This window comes from Panthera uncia (genome assembly GCF_023721935.1).
Source record: "Panthera uncia isolate 11264 chromosome B3 unlocalized genomic scaffold, Puncia_PCG_1.0 HiC_scaffold_1, whole genome shotgun sequence".
NCBI classification, from domain to species: domain Eukaryota; kingdom Metazoa; phylum Chordata; class Mammalia; order Carnivora; family Felidae; genus Panthera; species Panthera uncia.
The window spans coordinates 34,636,658-34,660,738 of NW_026057582.1; the positions used below are offsets into that span (position 1 = coordinate 34,636,658).

The following is a 24,081-nucleotide window of genomic DNA, read 5'->3' on the forward strand; positions in this document are numbered from 1 at the left end:
GGGTAGGAACTTCAGCAGGGGGCAGACAAAGGCATATGCCCAGAAAGCTGATGTATCAAATACAGACAAGAGCTCATATACAGCTGAAGGAACAGGAGGAGGAAGCAAAGGAAAACATAAGGCAAGAATGTTTAAGAATTATTTCTATCACTGTCTAAACCAGGATTGGCAAATTTTTCCCAAAAAGGATCACACAGTAAATATCTTTGGCTTTGCAGGCCATATACTTTGTCACAATTATTTAACTTTGTCATTGTAGACTGAAAGCAGTCACAGACAACATTTAAACAAATGTGCATGGCTATGTTCCAATAAAACTTTATTTACAAAAACAGGTTTGGCCTGAGGTTGGTCGTTTGCTGACCTCTGGTCTAGGCTAATAAAATCTGTAAAAACAGGGTGGCAAAGGAGAGGCAACATTAGACAAAATGGGTAGAAATACATGCTCCCTAAGGATATAGGAACCTGTATCTTACGCTGTTTTGTATTCTGATTTAATAAAACTTTTGGACCTATTTACCATTAGTGAGACACATAGATTTAGTTCTTCAATACACTTAGGATCCAATGCCCACATTACTTTCTACTTACACTAGTAGGAGTATTCTCCTAATGTCTCAGCTGCTAAAATCTTGACTCCTCTTTCTGAGGACATTTACCTCATCCATAGATATACTTGAAGGATATCTCTACTGTGTATGGAACAACAGTGAAAACTGGATAGGAGCAAGTGATATTTATTTGGTATCACCTGGAAAGAAAGATGTTTGATAGGTATAATGGGGAAATAACATTTCTTCTGTTAAAAATCAGGCTTTGTACTCAAACTTCTATCTGAATTTTAATCTACTTATTAGTACATCATTCTACATTCTCCCACAATTAAGTTAAACGTTTTATAATCCAGAGAAAGAAAATCACTTCTCATGCCTACTGTTATGATTAAAGACAAAGATAACTTTTCGAACACACTTCCCATAGGATTTCCATATTATATTACCGTATCTCCTTTTTCCTTCAGATTTGTTCATTCCTCAAAAAAAGGTTACATTCTCTACTGACTTTTGCAAATTTCTATGTGTTTCCATAATTGATAATCCCTTATAATGACAAAGAAGAAATCATCTTAAAATGTGGAAACAACAAATATAGGCAAAGTAGAATCACCTTTTATGATTCTACTCATTTAGTTATTTAAAAGTTATACTTCACTTTCTTCTACTAACTAGATACATGAGAAATCTAATTGTTTAAGGTTTCTGTGGTAAGGTCTTATGTTGCTAATGATGGGCAGATGCCAAGGATATGTGGCTTTAGCAGCCAATATTAAAAGCAGCCCTGAAGCTTATATTGTTACTCACCTTCAACAAAGCACCAGGAAAATAAAACAAACAAAATACTGGCTCCTCAAAGCACTTGTTAATGGTGAATATAAAAGCTTGGAGTTAAGACTCTGCCTCTTCCTGTTGCCATTTACTAGGCATGTTACACAAACTTCTCTAAGCCTCAATTTATTCTCCTACACTTGCCTCATAAGAGTTTTGCCTACTACCTAGAAATACAGAAAGTGTTTAAAAGTGACAGTTTACAGACATTACTCATCTTCACAACTTCCCTTAATGTAGCAGGAGAATAAGAAGAAATATCTCCTCCCTTTCACCTTCCAATTAAAGGGCTTTAATGAGACTTTCAGATATTTGGATGTTTTATCACCTTATTTTCAAAATAATTGATCCAAATCTTGAACCCAGTATAACACCAATGTAATGACTTGAATGGCTCAATTTTCCATAGAAAAAGTAGAATGAGTACTAACCTTTCTCAGATGGGTTTTTATTTTATTTATTTATTTATTTATTTTTTTTTTCAACGTTTTTTATTTATTTTTGGGACAGAGAGAGACAGAGCATGAACGGGGGAGGGGCAGAGAGAGAGGGAGACACAGAATCGGAAACAGGCTCCAGGCTCCGAGCCATCAGCCCAGAGCCCGACGCGGGGCTCGAACTCACGGACCGTGAGATCGTGACCTGGCTGAAGTCGGACGCTTAACCGACTGCGCCACCCAGGTGCCCCTATTTATTTATTTTTAATATTTATTTTTGAGAGAAACAGAGACAGAATGCAAGTGGGTTAGGGCAAAAAGAGAGGGAGACACAGAACCCGAAGCAGGCTCCAGGCTCCAAACTGTCAGCCTAGAGCCTGACGTGGGGCTCAAACTCACGAGCTGTGAGATCATGACCTGAGCTGAAGTTGGACGCTTAACTGACTGAGCCACCCAGGCACCCCTCTCAGATGGGTTTTTAAAGCAGTATAAGCTGTGCAAGTCACACACATCACCCCCTGATAAATAGTTATCACAACTGGAATTTTTGGTTTAGGTAGGTCAAAACATGATGGCATTCTACACAGAACATCCAAGCACTCAAACACCCAAGCACTTTTTAGAATAACCACTACAGTAAGCAATATGAGAACTATCTGTATATTTTAATTGACTGCATAGATGTAGTTGTATGCTTTTATGACTCATCACTGAATCATATCTAAGGCTTATTTGATCCTACATTCTTAGTCAATACTCTGTCCTAAGCTAAGCAACTAAAGGTGGGAGCCTAGGAAGAATGGGTAGTGAGGCTTACTGAACAGACACAAAACACTCACTGGAAAGGACTCTGTTACTGTCTATAGTAGCCAGGACTTAACACCTAGAGCATGGCCATCTTACACATAGGTTGTGGGCAGTCAGTGAACAGCAGCTGATAATCGATTATAGTCTGGTCAATTTGAGAAAGTGCCGTATACTCTAGGGATTGAAGGAGAGTGCAAGTCCTAGTCAGAGGTTGGTATTCTTTAACAGAAAGCTGCTGTTCCAATATCAAATAAAGCAAAATTTTCACTGGAGGCAACCTAGTCTTTCTGTGTTATCTATGTACTTGAGAACCCACTCAGTCTTAAGCAGTCAGCATCTATTATTTTTCATCTGATTTTGCAATATGTCTCTATTTCAGGCTTCTTATTATCAGTGGTTCTCAGGTAATCTCATGTCTAAGGGATGTAAGATTCCCTCCTAGTTCAGTGAGAAGGGCTTCCTTAGGGGCAGAGTGGGGCTACTGAAATGTAAGTTGGAGGGACCCTCCCCTGAACAGGTCCCTTCAAAGGCCCTGGGAGGAGGATGGCTTTTGTAATGTGTTCAGCTGGTCATATGTTTTTGCAAAAATTGCAAAATTTGACCACAATGAGTTAAGATAACTGTCTCTTCCCACCTGGAATTCCCTCCCATCTCACTTTCCCGGTGACAGTACTGGGTGGCAATGAAGTGGCCTTCAGCATTTCTGGGATCCTGTTATGGGAAAACTAAGCTGGGGATTCATTGAGTTTAGATCTACAGGGATATATTTATGTGGTTCAGGATTACTTTTGTGCCATTATTTTTGTGACATAAACATGTACAGGGCAAAGGGATGCACTGCAATATGAATGGGTCCCAGGGCACCCAGTATGGGAAGTGTCAGGTAATCAGAATTGGAGTTAGTTCTCAATAATGCCTGGTCAACACAGAAGTTCTCTTCTGTCATTAATATCCTCAAAAATGTAGTATATGCAATTCAAAATGTACCTAAACAATTACATGTATTATTCTTTTCTCCTTGTTTTTGGTAAGAATCACATAAAATAGAAGGTATATGAATTCCTTTGTCTGTATGGCACAAGTTTATAGCAGTATAAACATGAGATATGTATACATAAAGTAGCAAATTTTATGCATCACAAACTATCAATTAAAAAACAACTTTTTTAATCAACTATTTTAGAGAAATATCTAATTCAATCTCTCCTAGTCTCTTTATAGAAAATATTACAAAATCATCATAAATTCACTTTATAGAAAATCCAATAAATAATAATCGAAGAGTATAAGCTAAGAGATATGGGGAAAACAGTTTATACAGAATGTCAGACAATTAATAAGACTTTCACTTTTTCTGGGGTGCCTGGGTGGCTCAGTCGGTTAAGTGTCCGACTCTTGATCTCAGCTAAGGTCATGATCTCAGGGCCATGAGTTCAAGCCCTGTGTGACGCCTACTTCAAAAAAAAAAAAAAAAAAGGAATGCCAATTTTTCTGGAATTTGGTGTTATGGTACTTGTCAACTTCGAAAAATTTGTAATTTGTTGGGTATTTCTTTGTTCATTGTAAGTAACTGATCCTCACTATTCACAGATTCCATATTTGCAAATTTGCCTAGTAGCTAAAATTTACTTGTAACTTCAAAATCAATACTTGAGGAGCTTTCAGGGTCACTTGTGGACACATGCAATACAGAGAAATGTGAGCTGCCTGAAACACACAATTCTCAGCTGAGGTCAAACAAGGTGGCACTTTGCCTTCTTGTTTAAGCGGTCATGCTATGAACAAACATCCTTTTTGCAGTCTATACAATGCCATGTTTTTTGCATTTTTGTGCAGTTGTGTACTACTCCACTGTTTAAAATGGTCCCTAAGAGTAGTGGTGAAGTGCTGTCTAATGTTCCTAAGCACAGGAAAGCTGTGATATGCCTCACTGAGAAAATATGTGTGTTAGATAAGCTTCATTCAAGTGTAAGTGCTGTAAGCTAGGAATACAATGTTAATGAATCAACAATATGTATTATATAAAAATTTTTTTAAACAGAAACACATATAATCTAAGGTTATATGTTGATTGGGTGACAAAAAAGTTGTGACCAGAGATTCACAGGAACGCAGGAGCAGTGGTTCACTAATTCAGTATTTATGGTGACTTTATTTTTTTTTTAATATATGAAATTTATTGTCAAATTGGTTTCCATACAACACCCAGTGCTCATCCCAAAAGATGCCCTCTTCAATGCCCATCACCCACCCTCCCCTCCCTCCCACCCCCCCATCAACCCTCAGTTTGTTCTCAGTTTTTAAGAGTCTCTTATGCTTTGGCTCTCTCCCACTCTAACCTCATTTTTTTTTCCTTCCCCTCCCCCATAGGTTTCTGTTAAGTTTCTCAGGATCCACATAAGAGTGAAAACATATGGTATCTGTCTTTCTCTGTATGGCTTATTTCACTTAGCATAACACTCTCCGGTTCCATCCACGTTGCTACAAAGGGCCATATTTCATTCTTTCTCATTGCCACGTAGTACTCCATTGTGTATATAAATCACAATTTCTTTATCCATTCATCAGTTGATGGACATTTAGGCTTTTTCCACAATTTGGCCATTGTTGAGAGTGCTGCTATAAACATTGGGGTACAAGTGCCCCTATGCATCAGTATTCCTGTATCCCCTGGGTAAATTCCTAGCAGTGCTACTGCTGGGTCATAGGGTAGGTCTATTTTTAATTTTTTGAGGAAAAAAATTTTTCCAGAGTGGAAAATTTTTTCCACTGTTTTCCAGAGTGGCTGCGCCAATTTGCATTCCCACCAACAGTGCAAGAGGGTTCCCGTTTCTCCACATCCTCTCCAGCATCTATAGTCTCCTGATTTGTTCATTGTGGCTACTGTGACTGGCATGAGGTGATATCTGAGTGTGGTTTTTATTTTTATTTCCCTGATGAGGAGCGATGTTGAGCATCTTTTCATGTGCCTGTTGGCCATCTGGATGTCTTCTTTAGAGAAGTGTCTATTCATGTTTTCTGCCCATTTCTTCACTGGATTATTTGTTTTTTGGGTGTGGAGTTTGGTAAGCTCTTTATAGATTTTGGATACTAGCCCTTTGTCCGATATGTCATTTGCAAATATCTTTTCCCATTCCGTTGGTTGCCTTTTAGTTTTGTTGGTTGTTTCCTTTGCTGTGCAGAAGCTTTTTATCTTTATGAGGTCCCAATAGTTCATTTTTGCTTTTAATTCCCTTGCCTTTGGGGATGTGTCAAGTAAGAAATTGCTGCGGCTGAGGTCAGAGAGGTCTTTTCCTGCTTTCTCCTCTAGGGTTTTGATAGTTTCCTGTCTCACATTCAGGTCCTTTATTATGGTGACTTTATGGAACATAATTGATGCAGATAATCAGAACTGACTGTACATATTTCCTTAATACTTAATTTTGTATTTGTATTCCTTTTTATAAATGAGAGCACCAAAAACCGTAGAGGTTTCAAGTCCAGCCCCCAAATCTGAATCCATCTCTGGTCAGTAGCCTCCCTCTTCCTTTCATGGGAGCCTTGGGACTCCCCAATTCTTGCCTTGCTGGAATTGAGACTGGAATTCTAGAAGATGAACCTCTGGTATGGGACTTGGTAGTCAAGATCAAAATCCCCAATTACAACACTATTCCTATGTGGAAACCAGACCTGCTTTAAGATTTGGAAAACTGCTTCTATAACAACATTGTGTATATTATAACCTAGAGCAGAGTCAAACTATAGTGAAATTTGCCATTTCTTGGGGGGGAAAAAGACATATTTCCAGAAATAGAAAACCACTGAGAAAATGGAATAACACTCAAAACAAGTAGATGCTGAGCTGATATACCTAAATTAAGTAAAATTTAAGTTCAAACTTATATTCAAAAAAATTTTAAAAAGACAAAATCTTTATTAGGTGTTTCTATCCTTGAAGATAAAATGGTTTGGGGGAGTAGCATCTAGAATGTCATCAGTTGCTCATTTTTTTCTAGGTAATAGTTGTTAAGAACTCATAAAAGGCTTTTTATTTTTATTTTTTTGAAAGAGAGAGGCAGTGAGCACAAGTGGGAGAGGGGCAGAGGAAGAGAAAAAAGAGAATCTTAAGCAGGTTCCATAACCAGTGCAAAGCCTGATGGGGAGTTTGATCTCACTATGGTGAGATCATGACTTGACCCAAAATCGGGTGCTTAACCAACTGAGCCATCCAGGTACCCCTAAAAGTCTTTCTTAAACTTATATTACACTGTATGTTAATTAAGTGGAATTTAAATAAAAACTTGGAAAAAATAAACAGAAATTAAATGCAAAAAACATAAATAAATAAAAGCCTTTCTTACTGATAATTAAGAGGATATGGATATATATGTAAGGGTGCCTGGGTGGCTAAGTCGGTTAAGTGTCCAACTCTTGGATAGCAGGGAGCTCTATGCTGACCGTGTAGAGCCTGCTTGAGATTCTCTCCCTCCCCCCCTTTCTCTCTCTCTGCTCCTCCCCCACTCGCTCGTGTGTGTGTGTGTGTGTGTGTGTGTGTGTGTGTGTTTGTGTGTTTGTGTGTGCGCGCGCACGCGCACATGCGAACGCGTCCGGGTGCGCTCTCTCTCAGAATAAACATTAAAAAAAAGAAAAATGTTAACTTAAAAACAACAAACTGCTGGCAGAGTTGTGCTGACTACACTGCTGGGAATTTAAAAAGTTCCTCCATAATCATTAGGCATTTCAAAATATTTTTTAAACTCTTGCTAAGAAAACCTAGAATCCAAAATCAGACTTCAGCAAGGATTTTAATAGAAGGAACTAAATTTTTGATATACTGTATGTTATGCTAATAGTAAATTATACTATTTAATTAAGGTGAGTGACTTTTAACAGACTACTGCAAAAATGATATCCAAATTGAAAATGAATAAGTAAATGTGTTTATATGCATATGACATGATAATCTATGTAGAAAACCTGATGGAATCTACAAAAAAGCTACTAAAACTAGTGTATGAGTTTAACAAAGTTGCAGGACACAAGATCAATATACAAAAATCAGGCTTTTATATGTTGAGGTAGTTTCCTTCAATTCTTATTTTGTTCAGTGTTTTTATCATGAAAAGGTACTGAATTTTGTTGAATGCTTTTTCTGCATCAACTGAAGTGATGAGGTGGTTTTCTTCCTTTATTTTGTTGTGTAGCATATTATGGTGATCAATTTTCATGTGTTGAACCATCTTTGGATTCTAGGGACACATACACACGGCTGCCTGCCATGAGGTTGGGGTGGGGGGATGGGTAGATGCTCTGGAGCTAAGAGCCGAAATTAACCACAACTTAACAGTTAAAGCTTTCCTCCCCTGGAAGTTGTAAGCCTTCAACTGACTCCAGAGTTCCAAAACAGTTATGTCAGATAATTTCTGCCCATGCAACTAATGTCTAGGTGGGGAGACAGATTCTTGGTGCTTCCTACTCTGCCATTTCTCAGAATTCCTCCATAGATAATCTGTTTGAAATAACACATTAAAATGTGCATGGTAATCAGAGAAATTTGATCAGTGAATGGTTATTTGATGATATTAAGGAACTATTCTTACTTTGCTTAGGTGTGATAATAGCATGTGATTATTTTTTGAAAAAGTATCTTTTAGATACTTTGTCTTTTAGAAACTCATTCTGAAATATTTACAAATAAAATGATAAAATATCTGGGATTTGCTTCAAAATGATCCCAGAGATGGTAAGGAGTGATGCCAGTATAGAAGAAACAAAACTGACCATGAACTGATAATTATTAAAGCTGGATAATGGGTATGGATAATGGGTACAAAGGGATTCACTAGTCTCTCACTTTTATATATGTTGAAATTTTCCATAATAAAAGTGTTTTTTTTGTTTTGTTTTGTATCTTGTACCTTTTTTACTTAGATCTCTGGCCCTTAATAAAAGCTTTTTAAAAAGGAGTAATAAAAAAGCCTGTAGCAAAAATTAGTGTAATACAGACAGGTGGATTAGTAAAAAGATCCAAATAATGAGACAGAAATATAAACATCAAAACAAAACTTTGTAGGAGTTGAAAAAAAAAAAAATCACGTGTGTGTATGTGTATTTGAAGATAATTAATTCAAAGATATTCTGAGAATGTTACTCAACTTTAAGCTTTCTGAGGGCAGACAACGTACCATATCTGTTCATTCATCACTAAATCCTTAGCAATGTATCTAACGTCCAGTACATCCAAATACTTGTTGAATACACAAACAACTCAGTCAGACCTATGCTCTCACATGCAAGGGCTCTGTAAAATCTAAGAATTCAAAGTTTTTAATAATGCTTAGAAAACTACCTTTAATAAATTTTCTTTTTTTTCTTCTTTTTAAAAATGTTTGGGGGAGGGGGAATAAGAGCACACATGCAAGCGAGGGGCAGAGAGGGGGACAAAGGATCCTAAGCAAGCTCTATGCTGACAGTAGTGAGCCTGATTCGGGGCTTGAACTCACAAACCAGAGATCATGATCTGAGCTGAAATCCAATGCTTAACCCAACTGAGCCACCTAGGTGCCCCTCTTCCTTTCCTTCTTTGTCCTTAGTCAACTTCTAGTATAGCAAACCCCTCTTTCATTTTATGAAAGCTACCCTGGACACTGTATCTACTTACCACTTCTTGTTCTTTCCTCACTAAACCTATTTATATTTTTGTTCTTGGGAAAGATACTCCCTTTCTTAGTGTACTCTTAAGTTTTTTTCTGAGAAACTGTCTACTTTTCCCTATTTGACCTCTTAAAATAATAACTTCTTTCAAGTAGGGAAGGTTCCTGGAAGTTTCTCCCTACTCCAATTGTTTTAAATATTTAATTAACAATCTTAATACAGCTAAGCTAATGACTTTTCCTAACGAGTTACAAGTACTACTTTTGCCTTTACTTTTGGTTGTCATCCCTGTTGGGCAGAAATAAATGCTGTCTGATTCACTCAGTAGAACACACTCCACAACTCTGGGAACACCTGATGATGGGTTTGATCTCATTCATGGTCAGTACACTAGCAGACAAATGGAAGTTTATAGTTATATTCTGGCCTTAAATCTATTCTGTCCTGTCAGAGAAAAATGTGTCTACATCCTGTGTTGGAGGTAGGTTTCCCCACAGTCTGAAAAACATTTCAATAGCTTCAATAATGCATTCCTAGTGTGACCTGGCCACTTTCCATTTCATAGACCATCTACAGTTTCTGGCATCCTGACAGGAAAAGAGAAATTGCTATTTCTCCAGTCAGTCTGTTATTTTTGAATGGAAAAAACAAACCTCTATCTTCCTTTAAAAAGTAAAATCGTTGTTGGGAATGCAAGCTAGTGCAGCCACTCTGGAAAACAATGTGGAGGTTCCTCAAAAAACTAAAAATAGAGCTACCCTACGACCCAGCAATTGCACTACTAGGCATTTATCCAAGGGATACAGGTGTGCTGTTTCGAAGGGACACATGTACCCCCATGTTGATAGCAGCACCATCAACAATGGCCAAAGTTTGGAAAGAGTCCAAATGTCCATCGATGGATGAACAGATAAATAAGATGTGGCATATATACACAGCAGAGTATTACTCGGCAATCAAAAAGAATGAAATCTTGCCATTTGTAACTATGTGGACGGAACCAGAGGGTATTATGTTAGGTTAAATTAGTCAGAGAAAGACAAAAATAATATGACTTCACTCATATGAGGACTTTAAGAGACAAAACAGATGAACATAAGGGAAGGGGAAAAAATAATATAAAAACAGGGAGGGGGACGAAACAGAAGAGAGAGACTCATAAATATGGAGAACAAACTGAGGGTTACTGGAGGGGTTGTGGGAGGGGCGATGGGCTAAATGGGTAAGGGGCACTAAGGAATCTACTCCTGAAATCATTGCTGCACTATATGCTAACTAATTTGGATGTAAATTTTAAAAAATAAAAAATAAAAAAAAAACATATAGGACTTAAAAATGTATTAAATTAAATGGAAAAAAATAATAAAGGGACTGTATGGCAAGAGAAGGGAAAGTTAGTGAACTTAAAGAGAATGAAGAAAAATAGTGCCCACTACAGTGAGGGTTCAGTTAGGGAAGCAGAACCACTGTGAGTAATAGAAAACAGGATATTTGTTTTCACAGTAAAACTAAACAAGTATGGGACACACTGGGCAAGTAAGGATCAGAATGGATAAGGTAGAGAATTAAGAAAAACAACAACAAAAAGCATCCTCTCTGAAGCACTGGCATAAGTGGACACATCAGAACTTGCCAGAGAATCTCAGAAACCCAGCCCTGGCTAACTGCCAGAATGAATCAGTGAAGGTGCATTGTGAAGTCTGTAGCAGGGTGAAGTCTGTAGAGGTGCTGTTTCTGAGTCTGGGTGGGCCTGAGGTCACTGTTGGTCAACAGGGCCAGGAAGTCAACAGAAAAAACTGTGAATATAGAGTGGGGTAAAGTGTGGCCAATGTTGACTCTGCTTCTCCAAGAGTTGCTGCTTCTGTTTCTCACAATTTATAGCCACAACAACCAACTGAGATGATGGCTTTTGCTTCCTTTCTGCCTCCCAAATCTTGTACAAATCCCTCTTTTGGTCAGCTACAACTAGGAAGCACACAGAGAGGCATGCATGAGAAGTATATTTCTAGTTAAGCCAAGTTTACACAGTGAAAAAATACCATAATAAGCATGACAGAGAAAAAGATGGAAAATACAAAAAAAAATGTAGAGGACATTTAAATTGAAGACTCATAAGGAGAGAAGAGAAAGATTGGGTCAGAGGTAATATTTGAAAAGATTCTGATACCTTACAAAAATGTTCAGTGACACAAATCCATCAAACCAGGAGTCATAAGTAATTTTAAGGAAAAAAAATTAAATACATTCACAAGCTGGAACATCATAAAGAAATTGTAGCTCATCAAAAGCATGATGAAAAGCCTTATCTTTTTAATAGCACAAAGGAAAATATTGAATTGAAAGGTGACTTTTCAATGGCATCAATACATCAATAAACACCAGAAAATGGTGAAATCATATTCTGAACATGCTGAAAGGAGAAAAAAAACACAATAGAAAAACAACAACGAAACTCTCAGTATCGAATTGTGTATGTCTTAAAAATATCCCTTGGGAATGACGATGCAGTGAAATACTTTTCAGACAAATAAAAGAGTAGCTGATCTTACTTTTAATGGCAATTGGAGCCATATACATAGTTTGTTAATATCTTGTGTTATTAAATTTTTTCTTAAAAAAACAACAAAAAAATAAAATAGTTGTTCTCCATTTTCACATCTTTTACTTTTCTATGAAAAAAAGGAAAACTATTAACTTACCAATTTCCAGTAAATGTCCTATTCACAACATAAACCAACAATGCCTCCAAACAAACAAAAATCTTTTACTATTTCTACTTTTTATACGTTTTATTTAGACTCCACTGAAAATGGGCCCAATATTGCTTAAATTGTCAACTTTGGATCTAGGTGGAATTAAAAAACACCCTGAACCATAAGACCAATAATTTCAAGTTAAACTGGCAAATGCCTTTTGCCACAGCTATGTGCCCTCACTAGCACCTCTCACCACCACAGCTGCCAACTTCCAACTGTTCCAAACAAATTAAGAAACCAAGGTATCGTCATCTTTTTCATTGTGTTTGTTTAATATGAGCTGAGGAGAATTTAATATGAGCTGATTGGAAGCCACAAAGTAAATTCTAATAATGGTAATGAAAATAAAATCTCTAGACTTAAAAGTCTAGAAAAATGACATATTATGGCAAAATGTGGACTTATAATGAAAACATCAGCAATATGAAGTGTTTACAATGAGCCTGTGTTTTATATCAGAAACTAGAAAAATATTTAAAAAACCAGCACTTTCTCTATTTGTTATGATTTATATAGCACACTAGTAAAGACCAGGACAAAATGGTATTTAAAACAAGCCAATATTACTTGTTCACTTTATGGATAAAGAACGTTTTACATAAACATACAGAAACCTAAGACGTGAAGAGAATTACTTGGTCCATTTTACTTGTTTAGGATGTCCTTGGAACCACAGTAGAGGGGACAGCCATCTTGCCAGCGCAACCCAATGAAAAGCCCCTAGTAGTGTGCCAGAATGAATTGGAGGTCAACCAATCACCGAGCGAGGCACGACCTGACGCGAAAAAGGCCCACCCGGACCTAAACCCGGAACCGCTGCAGCTTAAAAACCCCACGCCACCACACCTGGGTGCGACTTCCCTGACTCCCCACTCTCTCTCTCTCCCTGAGTCACGGAACCTCGCCAGCGACCTTAGTTCCCAAATAAAGCCTTTGACTGCTAAAATTTTTTAGCCTCTGACTCCTATCTTTACCCTGCCTTACGCCTGACCCTAACAACTTGAGCCTAATGGTATACCCAAGGTTGTCCTCAGTAAGATTATTATAGTCTTTTAGTGCTTTTGTCTTTTTATCACATGCCATAAGGTCTTCAACTCTAAACAGAAAATAATTTTAACCAAGATAGCCATGAACTTTGTTCCACTGAAGTCTAGTTGCCGTAAGCACTTCTTTTATTTTGTAGTATCTTTTGTGAAACTGTAACCAAGGTATAGGATAAATAAATGAAAATCTAAAATTGAGACTAAACTTGAAATACATGACTAAATCAAGCAGGATTTTCATGAGACATAATGATATTTGCTCAATTCAAAGGACTGGAGAGTTGCAAAAAGGGTTAGATTTAAAATGAAACCTATTATGGATTAAGAAGATGACTCAATCTAGGTTGTTTTTTTTTTTCTTTTTTTTAACCAAGACTTGCATTACACCTTAAATAAATCAGAGTTTAGAAAAATACTTGTTGGTGATAATGAGAACTGATAATAAATTTCATCAGTATAAGTAAAAATCTAGTAAAACTGAAAATTCTTTCAACTGTCCAAACCAATCACTGAAGTAAATTATAAAATCATCTGAATGCAACAAAGTATTTAAATGCCTAAAATCTCCCAAACAGATTTAAACTATGAAAAACATTTGCTTTTATTGTTCCTTTTTCTTATTTATTTCCTAGTTACCTACAAATTATTATCATTCTTTATATAACTGCTGGCTGATAGGCCAAACAAAGAGAGCCTTCTAAAATTCCATTAAGTTATATGAACGGCTTATTTTTATGTTGAATACAGGTATCAAAGTTCAAAGTTTTTTCTTTATCCCCCTTTTCAGATTTATTTTCTAGTATAATACTCAGTTGCTAAGCCCTGTGGAAGTCTTTCAGAATCTAAGTTGGTTAAATAGCCTTTTTTACAATAATATTTCACTTAAGGCAATAATAGTTTGGGAACACCAAAACATTTGAATACCAAGAAAAGTTATAACAGGAAAAAACGTAATCATTTTAAAAAGCGTGTATAAATAGCTCACCTCATCTGATTAAACTCTCTAATCCATTAGTTGAACCAGTAACAAATCATTCTTTTCAAAGTAGCTGTTGTGCTTAGAAATACACTGGAAATAAAAATTCCAGTTAGAGAAAGCATTCCTTGCAAATGTATGTGTTTAATTTTGTTGGAATGGAAGAAAGGACGCTTATTCACCTCTATCCAAAGAAGGGAAAGAGTGAATGGCTGGCATTGTTAACCTCTAACAAATAGGATGTTGAAAATATAGTTCCTGACTTCAAAGAACTTTTAGACTAGATGGAAAAAATGATCACAGATATATTAAATAATTAAAGAAAAACCTTTTTCTAAAATATGTTTTTTCCTACTGAGATCTTCCCCATCTTCTTGAATATTAAAAACCATCTTTTGTTTTTCAATGGAAAAAAAAAGAGACCTGGCAAATAGCAATATTTGAAACTGAAAGTAAGGTCCAGCTGAAATGCTATTTTGCTATAGTCTAACAGATTAAAAAAGCCAATGTGGTTTTAAATTATTAGCATGATTTACAAGTAAAATTCTCTAACACAGAACCACAGAAATCAGCACATACAGGATCAAATCTGCACTATAAGTAAAAGCACTTGGCCACTTAAAAAATCAAGAAAATAAAGCAGGTGGCAGGTACTTGTTATAGTGTGCAGACTGGACTATGACCAAATGATAGTTTAAATATAACTTTTGTTGAATACATATCTAATGAACATGTGGAAATGGAAGAAACTCAGAAACCACAGTTATTTCCATTTTAAATGAGGATGATAGTTCTGCACCACCAGCTGTTTACAGTTCACTGAATGAGGTTCTAGTTGATAGGAGATAATTACCTCTTCCCTACAGGAGGCAAGTGTTTCTCATTCTGCAGACACCTCTGATGAATGGTCATGGGAGTATGAGACTAAGACAGCATGCCAAGATCAGTTTGGTTTTTAATGATCTCTTTAAACACTTGATTTTCTATTTTTTCCTATTTAAGTGTAGGAAAATGTGTACCTTGAAATATGCAGGATTAAGTCACCGGCTATTATTTTGCTTTTACAAGACACTTTAACCTTAGAAGGAAAGCTGAATGATTATACACAGAAAGTATACCATCAATAGTTTTAGAAAAGGATGGGAACAGCTTTCAACTTGAAGCGTTGTGAAGTTACTTACTAATTCATTGTTTTCCTCAAGACTACTCTAAGTTCCCTGTCAGTTAACAATGTGCCCATTATCCCAGTCATTTCAACTCTTTCCCCCACTTGGAAAGGCCTCTTAATTTTACCTTCCCAGTCTCTCTCAAATTTATCTCTTCACTTCCAATGCAAACTGCCACATACCTCCATTTTCTCACCTGCAGATGGTCCTCATCTCCTAAATGGTCTCCTTGCTTCTAGTCTCTTCCAATACTAATCCACTTCAGCCAAAATAATACCTTCAGATTAACAGCATCACTCTCATTATGCCACTCTTATGTGTAAAAAACCTTTCAAAAGCAAGTTGTGACTCCAAAATAGAAAAAGCTGATGGCATTTTAAGCAAAATGCCAAAATTTAAAAAGTAAATCAACACTGTTCTTACAAACATGTAAGACTGGGTATGCATATAAATAAGAGCTAGAAGAGGGGCGCCTGGGTGGCTTGGTCGGTTAAGCATCCGACTTCAGCTCAGGTCATGATCTCGTGGCTCCTGAGTTCGGGCCCCGTGTCGGGCTCTGTGCTGACATCTCAGACTCTGGAGCCTGCTTCAGATTCTGTGTCTTTCTCTCTCTCTGCTGCTCTCCCACTCTCTCTTTCTCTCTCTCTCTCTCAAAAAATTAAATAAACATTAACTTTTTTTTTTTTTTTTTAAAAAAGAGAACACAAAAGAACCCCGAAGAGAATAAATTTAAAAGGGTCTGGGACTTGGGGCTGTTTGTTGTTATAATGATGTTTATGCAACAAATAAAATCTTTCAGCAACCACTTGCTGCTTATGCATCATAAAGTGTTATTAACCTGCACCCAAGGACCTCTGCAATCTGGCTCCCAAACGTACCTTTTCAGTTTATTTTCCATCCCACCTGTTCATACTACCTAAAACCTCAGACAAACTAAAATATCTCATTTCTCATTGGGTTCCTGTCCTCCTCTTTCCCAGCTATGGACCATTACTCATACACTCCAACTAGTACACTCTTTTCCATTTCTATGTGTCTAAATCCTATCTAGTTATCCTTTTCAGCTCAATTCAAATAGTATGTTTTCCACAAAGCTATTCCTGATAACTTTTCCACAAAGCTTATTCCTGACAAGCTATTCCTGAGCATTTCATCTGTATGTGTCACATAAAATGCAGCACTTCCTACTTTGCATTGTAGTGTGTGTGTGTGTGTGTGTGTGTGTGTGTGTGTGTGCCCGCACATACACGTGCATGTGCATGTGTATATGTGTGTGTGATAAGAATTAGCTCCCTTAAGGCAGGGACTTTGTTTTCGCCATCTTTGCACTGCAGACATAACATAGCATCTTTCTGAATAAATATGAAAAATGAGTAAATACTTTAAAAAAGCAAAGGGCTATGAAGACTAAAAACCAACAGCAACTCTTAGTCTTATTTATTATGATTTTCCTTCTTTTTTCACTCGTGTTTATTTCTTTACCTAATTTCCTTACCTGAAGATATGTTATTCTCCGTTGGACCAGCTCTGTCAGATCTTTGGCTTCTTTTTCCCGCCAATCACCTGCTCCATCTGTTTGACTGAGGTAGTATAGATCCGTCATTATAGACCTATTAAAACAAACAACATTTGGAGGTCTGACTTATTTGTACTTCCTCACAGGATTACACAAAGTCATAAGAAGAGAGTCAAATTCTTCAGAGATTGATGCTCACAGTGATACTGGTTCTCATCCTTGATTTTCTATTAAGACTCTTAAACTCAGCAATTAGTCCCTCACATCCAAGATTCACTCCTATAGTAAATTTTCACTGTTGAGAAAAACATACTATTTTTCTCCAGGTCAGTCAGCTGCACTTATTTCCCAACACAGAGCACTACGAAGATCAAGGGGAAATGGAAAACCATAGCAAAGAAACAGGTCGATTAAGATAAGGGAGAGAAATAAGTTGGTGCCAGGATTTGAAGACTACATTTTTGTTCTGTCATATCCTTCCTCCTCTTAAATTATCTCTTCATACATAAACACTCTGAGTGGTTGGAATAAAAGATAAGAGGAAAATTCTGACATAACCCTTTTTTTCAATGTTTATTTATTTGAGAGAGACAGAGAGAGAAAGAGAGAGACTACCTGAGCCACCCAGGTGCCCCTGACATAACTCTTAAACAACGATCCAAACTAAGGCTCAGCTAACATTTTTCTGTAAAGGGACAGATAATAAATATTTCAGGATTTGTGGGCCTCTATTGCCTTTGTAGCAGGAAAGCCACCATAGACAATATGCAAATGAATGCATGTGCCTGTTTTCCCGTAAAACTTTATTCACAAAAGCAGCCTATGGGCCAAATTTGGACCTTTGGGAGGTGCTTAGGTCATGAGGGTGGAACCCTCATGAATGGGATTAGTGCTCTTATAAAACACCCCACAGAACTCCCTAGGCCCTCCTACCATGTGAGGACAGATGGAGAAGGCACTGTTCATGAATAAGAAAACAGGTCCTCACCAGACACCAAATGTGCCTGCACCTTGATTTTGGACTTCCCAGGCTCCAGAACTGTGAGAGATAAATTTTTATTGTTTATAAATTACAGCCTTTGGTATTTTTGTTATAGCAGCCTGAACAGACTAAGACATTGCTATTTATGCTATAATGACTCTGAGAGTTGTTTCAGAGATTTTACCTTGTGTATGAAGAGTACCTACTAATAATTCTACAACCAAGAGAAAGTACTCATTGGGCATGGGTGCTAGGAATACGTGGTACTGAAGGCCAGTCAGAAATATGATCCAGTAGCCAGTACCTTACAGCACACTGAAGAAGGGGACTGATCAGTAAGAACTCATTTAACAGATAATGAAACCAGCCCTCAACAATTGTGATTTACCCAGGAGTACATGGCATAGCCTCAGTTTTGTTATTCCCGGTTCTTAACTAGATGGTAAAGTACTTAATAACACGGTAAAGCATTTAATAACAAAGCACTGGCACCCCACAGGAAAAACTAAATTATTATTTACTACCACAGAAAAGCATTAGAACTACACAAAATTAACAGAGAATACTTAATAATAGCTAGTGTCTTGAATAAAGCAACACTATTATGAATATACAAATAAAGATTAAAAATCATAGCCATAGTTTAGAATACATCTAACTAGTAGTGGAACAGCTTTGCACAATGCTTTGGAACAAAAGGGTCATCTGTGAAGCATTTTAGGCATTTGCTCAATGTATCAACATCAGCGATGCACAGGGCATTCCACAGCTTGACTATTTCCTTTTTGACCAGGGCAACAGTCAAATACGTAATTTTTTAAAAAATATTTATTATTCTCACCTAAGATGCTAATAAGCATTTTCAAAAAATTTTATTAAAGAGTAGTTGTAATGGGAAAAACCAAACCTACAATTTACTGCCTCCTTAACAAATTAACTTAGTCTTACACAATGGACAGAAGGTCAACTTTTAAGTTTTTTCAGATTATAAAACAGGCCCCTCTGGATTATTATGTAGTTTACAGTATTCTTTTATAGTTTTACTTTTACTAGGGGAAAAGTCACCACCTATATGAAATTGTATGAGTTGATCGTGGAAACATATAAGAAATCTTGGACTATAATGGTGTTGCAGGGCTCAGCTGGAAGTTTATTTAAATTATTTTCTCAATAACCTCTTCCTCATCACTCTCATCATGCTCATTATATTTTCCACTTTATAGATTTCATCATATCCAAATGTGGTCCTTTGCTTTTTCCTGCCTTTTAGCTATGAGTGATCACAAAACCTGTTGTAAGCCTCAACTTTAAATAGGAGTACTCTTCGTGGAGATGTAGTACAGTGGGATAAATAACCAGTCTATCAGCAAATGCCAGTTGCAGGAAAAAAGGAAAGTCAATATGCTTTCCATGGCTTTAACATTAAACCTACACATATCAATAGACAAATAGCACTACATTTCATTGACAATCATATGGCCTCAAGAGGGTAAAAACTACATTAGGTCTAATTTGGAGAGGAGAATTCTCTGAAATATCAAAATTGGCATGGTTATGCTTTCACATCATAGTAATCAAGCCATTCCTTAATCAGTGGGAATAAAAGTTAATTTGTGTCTTTTAATAAATTAGAAAACACAAAAATGTTTTTACCAAGTTATATCAGTATTAAGTCTTGGCAATTTATTCACATCCATCCCAAACTCTGTCAAGAAAGTGGGATAACCAAGCTCACACAGAACTAGAGGGCCATATACCCCCCCCCCAAAAAAAAAGTACACTAATTTTTTATAACACAGTCAGTCTCAATATAAGTTGGTCTATTCCAGGAGTCAACTAAAATTAAACTTGATTTTTAAATCTTTTTTTCTTGGGGCACCTGGGTGGCTCAGTCGGTGGAGTGTCTGACTTCAGCTCAGGTCATGATCTCGCACTCCATGAGCTCTAGCCCCACATCAGGCTCTGTGCTAACAGCTCAGAGCCTGGAGCCCACTTTGGATTCGGTGCCTTCCTCTCTGCCCCCCACCCCACACCCCACTTGCACTCTATTTTTTTCTCTCTCTCAAAAATAAACATTAAAAAAAATTTTTAAATATTTTTTTCTGGCCCTTCCCATTAGAGACCATGTAAGGAAGACAAGCCCAGGAAACAATCTTAAATGTATTTATTTTTAAAATTTTATTTAAATCCAAGCTAGTTAATATATAGTGTAATAATGATTTCAAGAGTAGAATTTAGTGATTCATCACTTACATATGACACCCAGTGTTCATCCCAACAAGTGCTCTCCTTTATGCCCATCACCCATTTAGCCCATTCCCCCACCCGACACCCCTCTAGCAACCTTCAGTTTGTTCTCTGTATTTAAGAGTCTCTTATGATTTCCCCCCCTCTCTTTTTTTATCTTATTTTTACCCTTCCCCTATGTTCATCTGTTTTGTTTATTAAATTCCACACATGAGTGAGATTGCATATTTATCTTTCTCTGACTGACTTATTTCGCTTAGCATAATACACTCTAGTTCCATCCACATTGTTGCAAATGGCAATTTCATTCTTTTTGATCGCCAAGTACTAAGATGTGGTATATATATATATATACATCTTATTTATCCATTCATCAGTCAATGAACATTGGGCTCTTTCCATACTTTGGCTATTGTTGATAGTGCTGCTATAAACACTGGGGTGCATGTGCCTCTTCAAAACAGCACTCTTGTTTCCTTTCGGTAAATACCTAGTAGTGCAATTGCTGGGTCGTAGGGTAGTTCTATTTTTAATTTTTTGAGGAATCTCCATACTGTTTTCCAGAGTGGCTGCACCAGTTTGCATTCCTACCAGCAGTGCAAGTGTTCCCCTTTCTCCGCAACCTCGCCAACGTCTGTTGTTTCCGGAGTTGTTAATATTAGCCATTCTGACAGGTGTGAGTGAGGTGGCATCTCATTGTGGTTTTGATTTGTATTTCCTTGATGATGAGTGGAAATAATCTTAAATTTAGTTCTTTGCTGATTCAATAATGTTTAGAAATTACCATCCTGCAAAATTTGTCATCTTTTAGCCAAAGATATGAGAATAAGCAAACAGAAAGTATATAGATCGTTACTGGGAAATATGGTGACTAAAATCCATTCTATAGAAATGATTGGTTTTCAGTGACTCTATTCTTAAATCAAATCTCCTAGAAGTGTCCTAAAAGCTGGAAATCTGGCCATCTTGGTTTTGACTATGAACTGATTGATCAAGAAATCTAGGAGATGAATGATGAATCTTAAGGCCTGGTATGAGGGCAGGTCAAAGCCTGGGAAATACAAAACCAGGCAAAAGACCAGCAGAATAGTGCTAGTCACTTGTGGGTGGAGTATAGATGCCTGAGAATAACCAGTAGACTAGAACAGAATCTATGATTCAGAGAGCAGGCCAGTTATGACAGGTGTCAAAACCTCTATTTCAAAAGCTGGGCTACATTTATATTCTTTGTATTTTTAGTTAATTTTCCTATTTCTATATTTTGATATCGCCAAAACTATTCTTAAATGTTTCAGTTTGTCTCAATTATGCTAATGAAGAACCACAAGTATTTTGTTTATACTGGATTCAAAACGTTAAAAATAGGGGCGCCTGGGAGGCTCAGTCAGTTGAGCATCAGACTTCAGCTCAGGTCATGATCTCACACTCCGTGAGTTCAAGCCCCACATCGGGCTCTGTGCTGACAGCTCAGAGCCTGGAGCCCGCTTCAGATTCTGTGTCTCTCCCTCTCTCTGCCCCTCCCCTGCTCATGCTCTGTGTCTCTCTGTCTCAAAAATAAATAAAAACACTAAAAAAAAAAAAAAAAAAACCTCTAAAAAAAAAGTAATTTACAAAATTTTAAAGATAGAAATTCCCCCTCAGGGTCAGCACAGAGCAGATATAATTCAAGAAAATCCCAAGGTGAAGGAACTACCATTTATGAAGTAAATGTGACTAAGGGAGGCTATATTACAGAGTCTAACCCATAGGTAAATCTGGATCAAGAGCAAGAAAACTTATTTGGGTTTTGTCCAAGGCTGCTTTTACTATGATTTGCTCCTGGGGCAGAAATAAGCAGTACAAAGAATAAAAATGTGATCTAGAGACGGATAGGAAGACAATATTCCTTTTGCCTCCCTTGTCTCAAGGAGGAATTCTAAGATACCACCTCTTTTTGACAGCCCACATGGGTGGGGCGGGGCGGGGGGGGGGGAGTCCATAAGAGCAACAACAAAAATAGTTTATCATATGAGGCCATAATTATGCTACTTGGTGAGTGATGTCCACCAGGCTTATGTATAGGTCCCAAACCTTGAAATTCTTGCTGCTGAGTATTATGACAATTTCCCCTTACTTGTGCTTGCCCTGAAGCATCTAAGAGTTCTCTATTTATACCCTCTTATGAGGCTTTCCTTATGCAGGTCCCACTAGAGTCTACCAGAAACTACAATGTGTCAGTCACTGTGGAAGTTGTTTTATATATTTTCCCACATTTAATCAACATAATGTTATGATATAGGAATTATATCCCCATGTGTAAAAGAGAAAAATAAAGCTCAGAGAAGCTAAGTATTTAGCAATTAAGAAAAAGTATTTGAGGAGGGCACTTGTTGGGATGAGCACTGGGTGTTGCATGTAAACAATGAATCATAAGAAACTACCCCCAAAACCAAGAGCACACTGTATACACTGTATGTGAGCCAACTTGACAATAAATCATATCAAAGAAAAAAGAAAAAATATTTTGGAGAAAAATAGCTCGGCCACTTACTTGTGTAAACTATCTAATTTCTCTAGGCCTGAGTATAACTTTATTTATCAAATACAGAATAATAATGCTTGCCTCAAAGTATTACTATGCTGAGAAAATAATGAATGGAGAGCCTTTATCATAATAACTGCCATGAAGGAAATCCTTAATAAGTGACTATTTTTAATGTCTAATCATTCTTGAGTTTGGAAATCACATCCAGGGAGATGTAAGGTCGGGAGGGTGGGGAGGCAAAAAACAGAATCAAAGTCATTAGATAAGATGTCTTTTTCCACCTTTAGATTCTCCTTCCAATGCAAACTTTATTTTAGGGGAAGATGTCTCCTTACAGAAGATGGAGAATCATGATCTGGCTGATAAAGACTAAGTGATGAGAAAATTAAGGACAACTTCATAGGACAAGATCTCCCTTTGTCCACGGATATTTGGAGGTATGTTCTAGCACCACTTAAAAATATACCTGGATTCCTTAGGAGAAAGACAATCATACAAAAACATTTTGGCCAAAGGAATTAACAACTGAAGAAAGAGCATCTACCTTCCAGTTTAATGTAAGTCTCAATCAAATCACATCTCAAAGGTCTTCATTCCTTCTTCTGTGTATGTGTGTGTGTATGAAATAAAAAACAAAGAATAGCTTAACTTAATTTTTCAAGAGTGGAAATATCATTTCTTTGACCTCTCAAAGATAGTCTAGTAGAGTCTACCTTAGAGAGGGAAAACACAAACTACTGTACCACAATAGCTATGATCAGCAATTCTGATTATACAAATCTGTAAGCTATTATTAACCTACCAATCTTCCCTGTAACCAGATATTGCACGCCTTATCTGAGTTGAAGTCCTTTCCGTTGCTACGTAAACCCCTATACACAATATCAAAAGGCCAATCAGCATAATTAGGTATAATTAGCATTTATCACTTGGGAAACATCTCACCTCAGTCTTACCAAAGCTGCGTTATGTATTACTGATAATGAGATGATGCAGACCAGGCAGGGACAATGAGATTGTTGTTTCACCAGATTATTTCTCAGTAATTTCAGTCAAGTTAATTGAGAAATAGTTCATCAGCCCTGTAAGCCCTCCTGTCCTTTAGTTTGAAGTTTAATAATTGCTATAATCTAAAATCAGAAAGAAGTAGTTCTAGTAACTATCTCATAAACATGGTGTCTGGCAACGTAAGGAATGCAAAAGACCCAAAGCAACAGTGGTTAAGTTAAATATGTCTTGGGCAACCTAACATGGTGATAAGCAGAATTTTCAATGATATCCCCAGAGGTTGAAAGACAAATATATACAGCTATAAATCCAAGTACTGAACCTATACTATGACACAAATAATAAAATCACAATCACAAAAATAATCACTCTAAACTGCTAATCTCCCTCATTATTTCAAAGAGACAGGCCACAGTCAATTTATGATCAATGATGTTCAAAAACAGCAGGTAAATTTGACTCTATTACCATGAAATATGGTAATATATTATCACTAGAATGAAACTGTCACTTGAAAATCTAGTTTGGCAGTGTCTTATAAATTAAATAGACACTCAACATATGACACACAAATCCCACTCTGGATATTAATCCAAAAGGA

At 36.9% G+C, this 24,081-nt stretch overlaps 1 protein-coding gene across 14 annotated transcripts in view; it reads right to left on the minus strand.

Moving 5' to 3' along the window:
* FUT8 (fucosyltransferase 8) overlaps positions 1-24,081 on the minus strand; it is a 310,019-nt gene that overhangs the window by 76,273 nt on the left and 209,665 nt on the right. For all 14 annotated transcript variants that reach the window (XM_049612642.1, XM_049612647.1, XM_049612640.1 and 11 more), the window contains one exon: positions 16,699-16,813. In XM_049612642.1, coding sequence (XP_049468599.1) covers positions 16,699-16,813 — 115 coding nt within the window. The remainder of the gene's footprint in view (positions 1-16,698; positions 16,814-24,081) is intronic.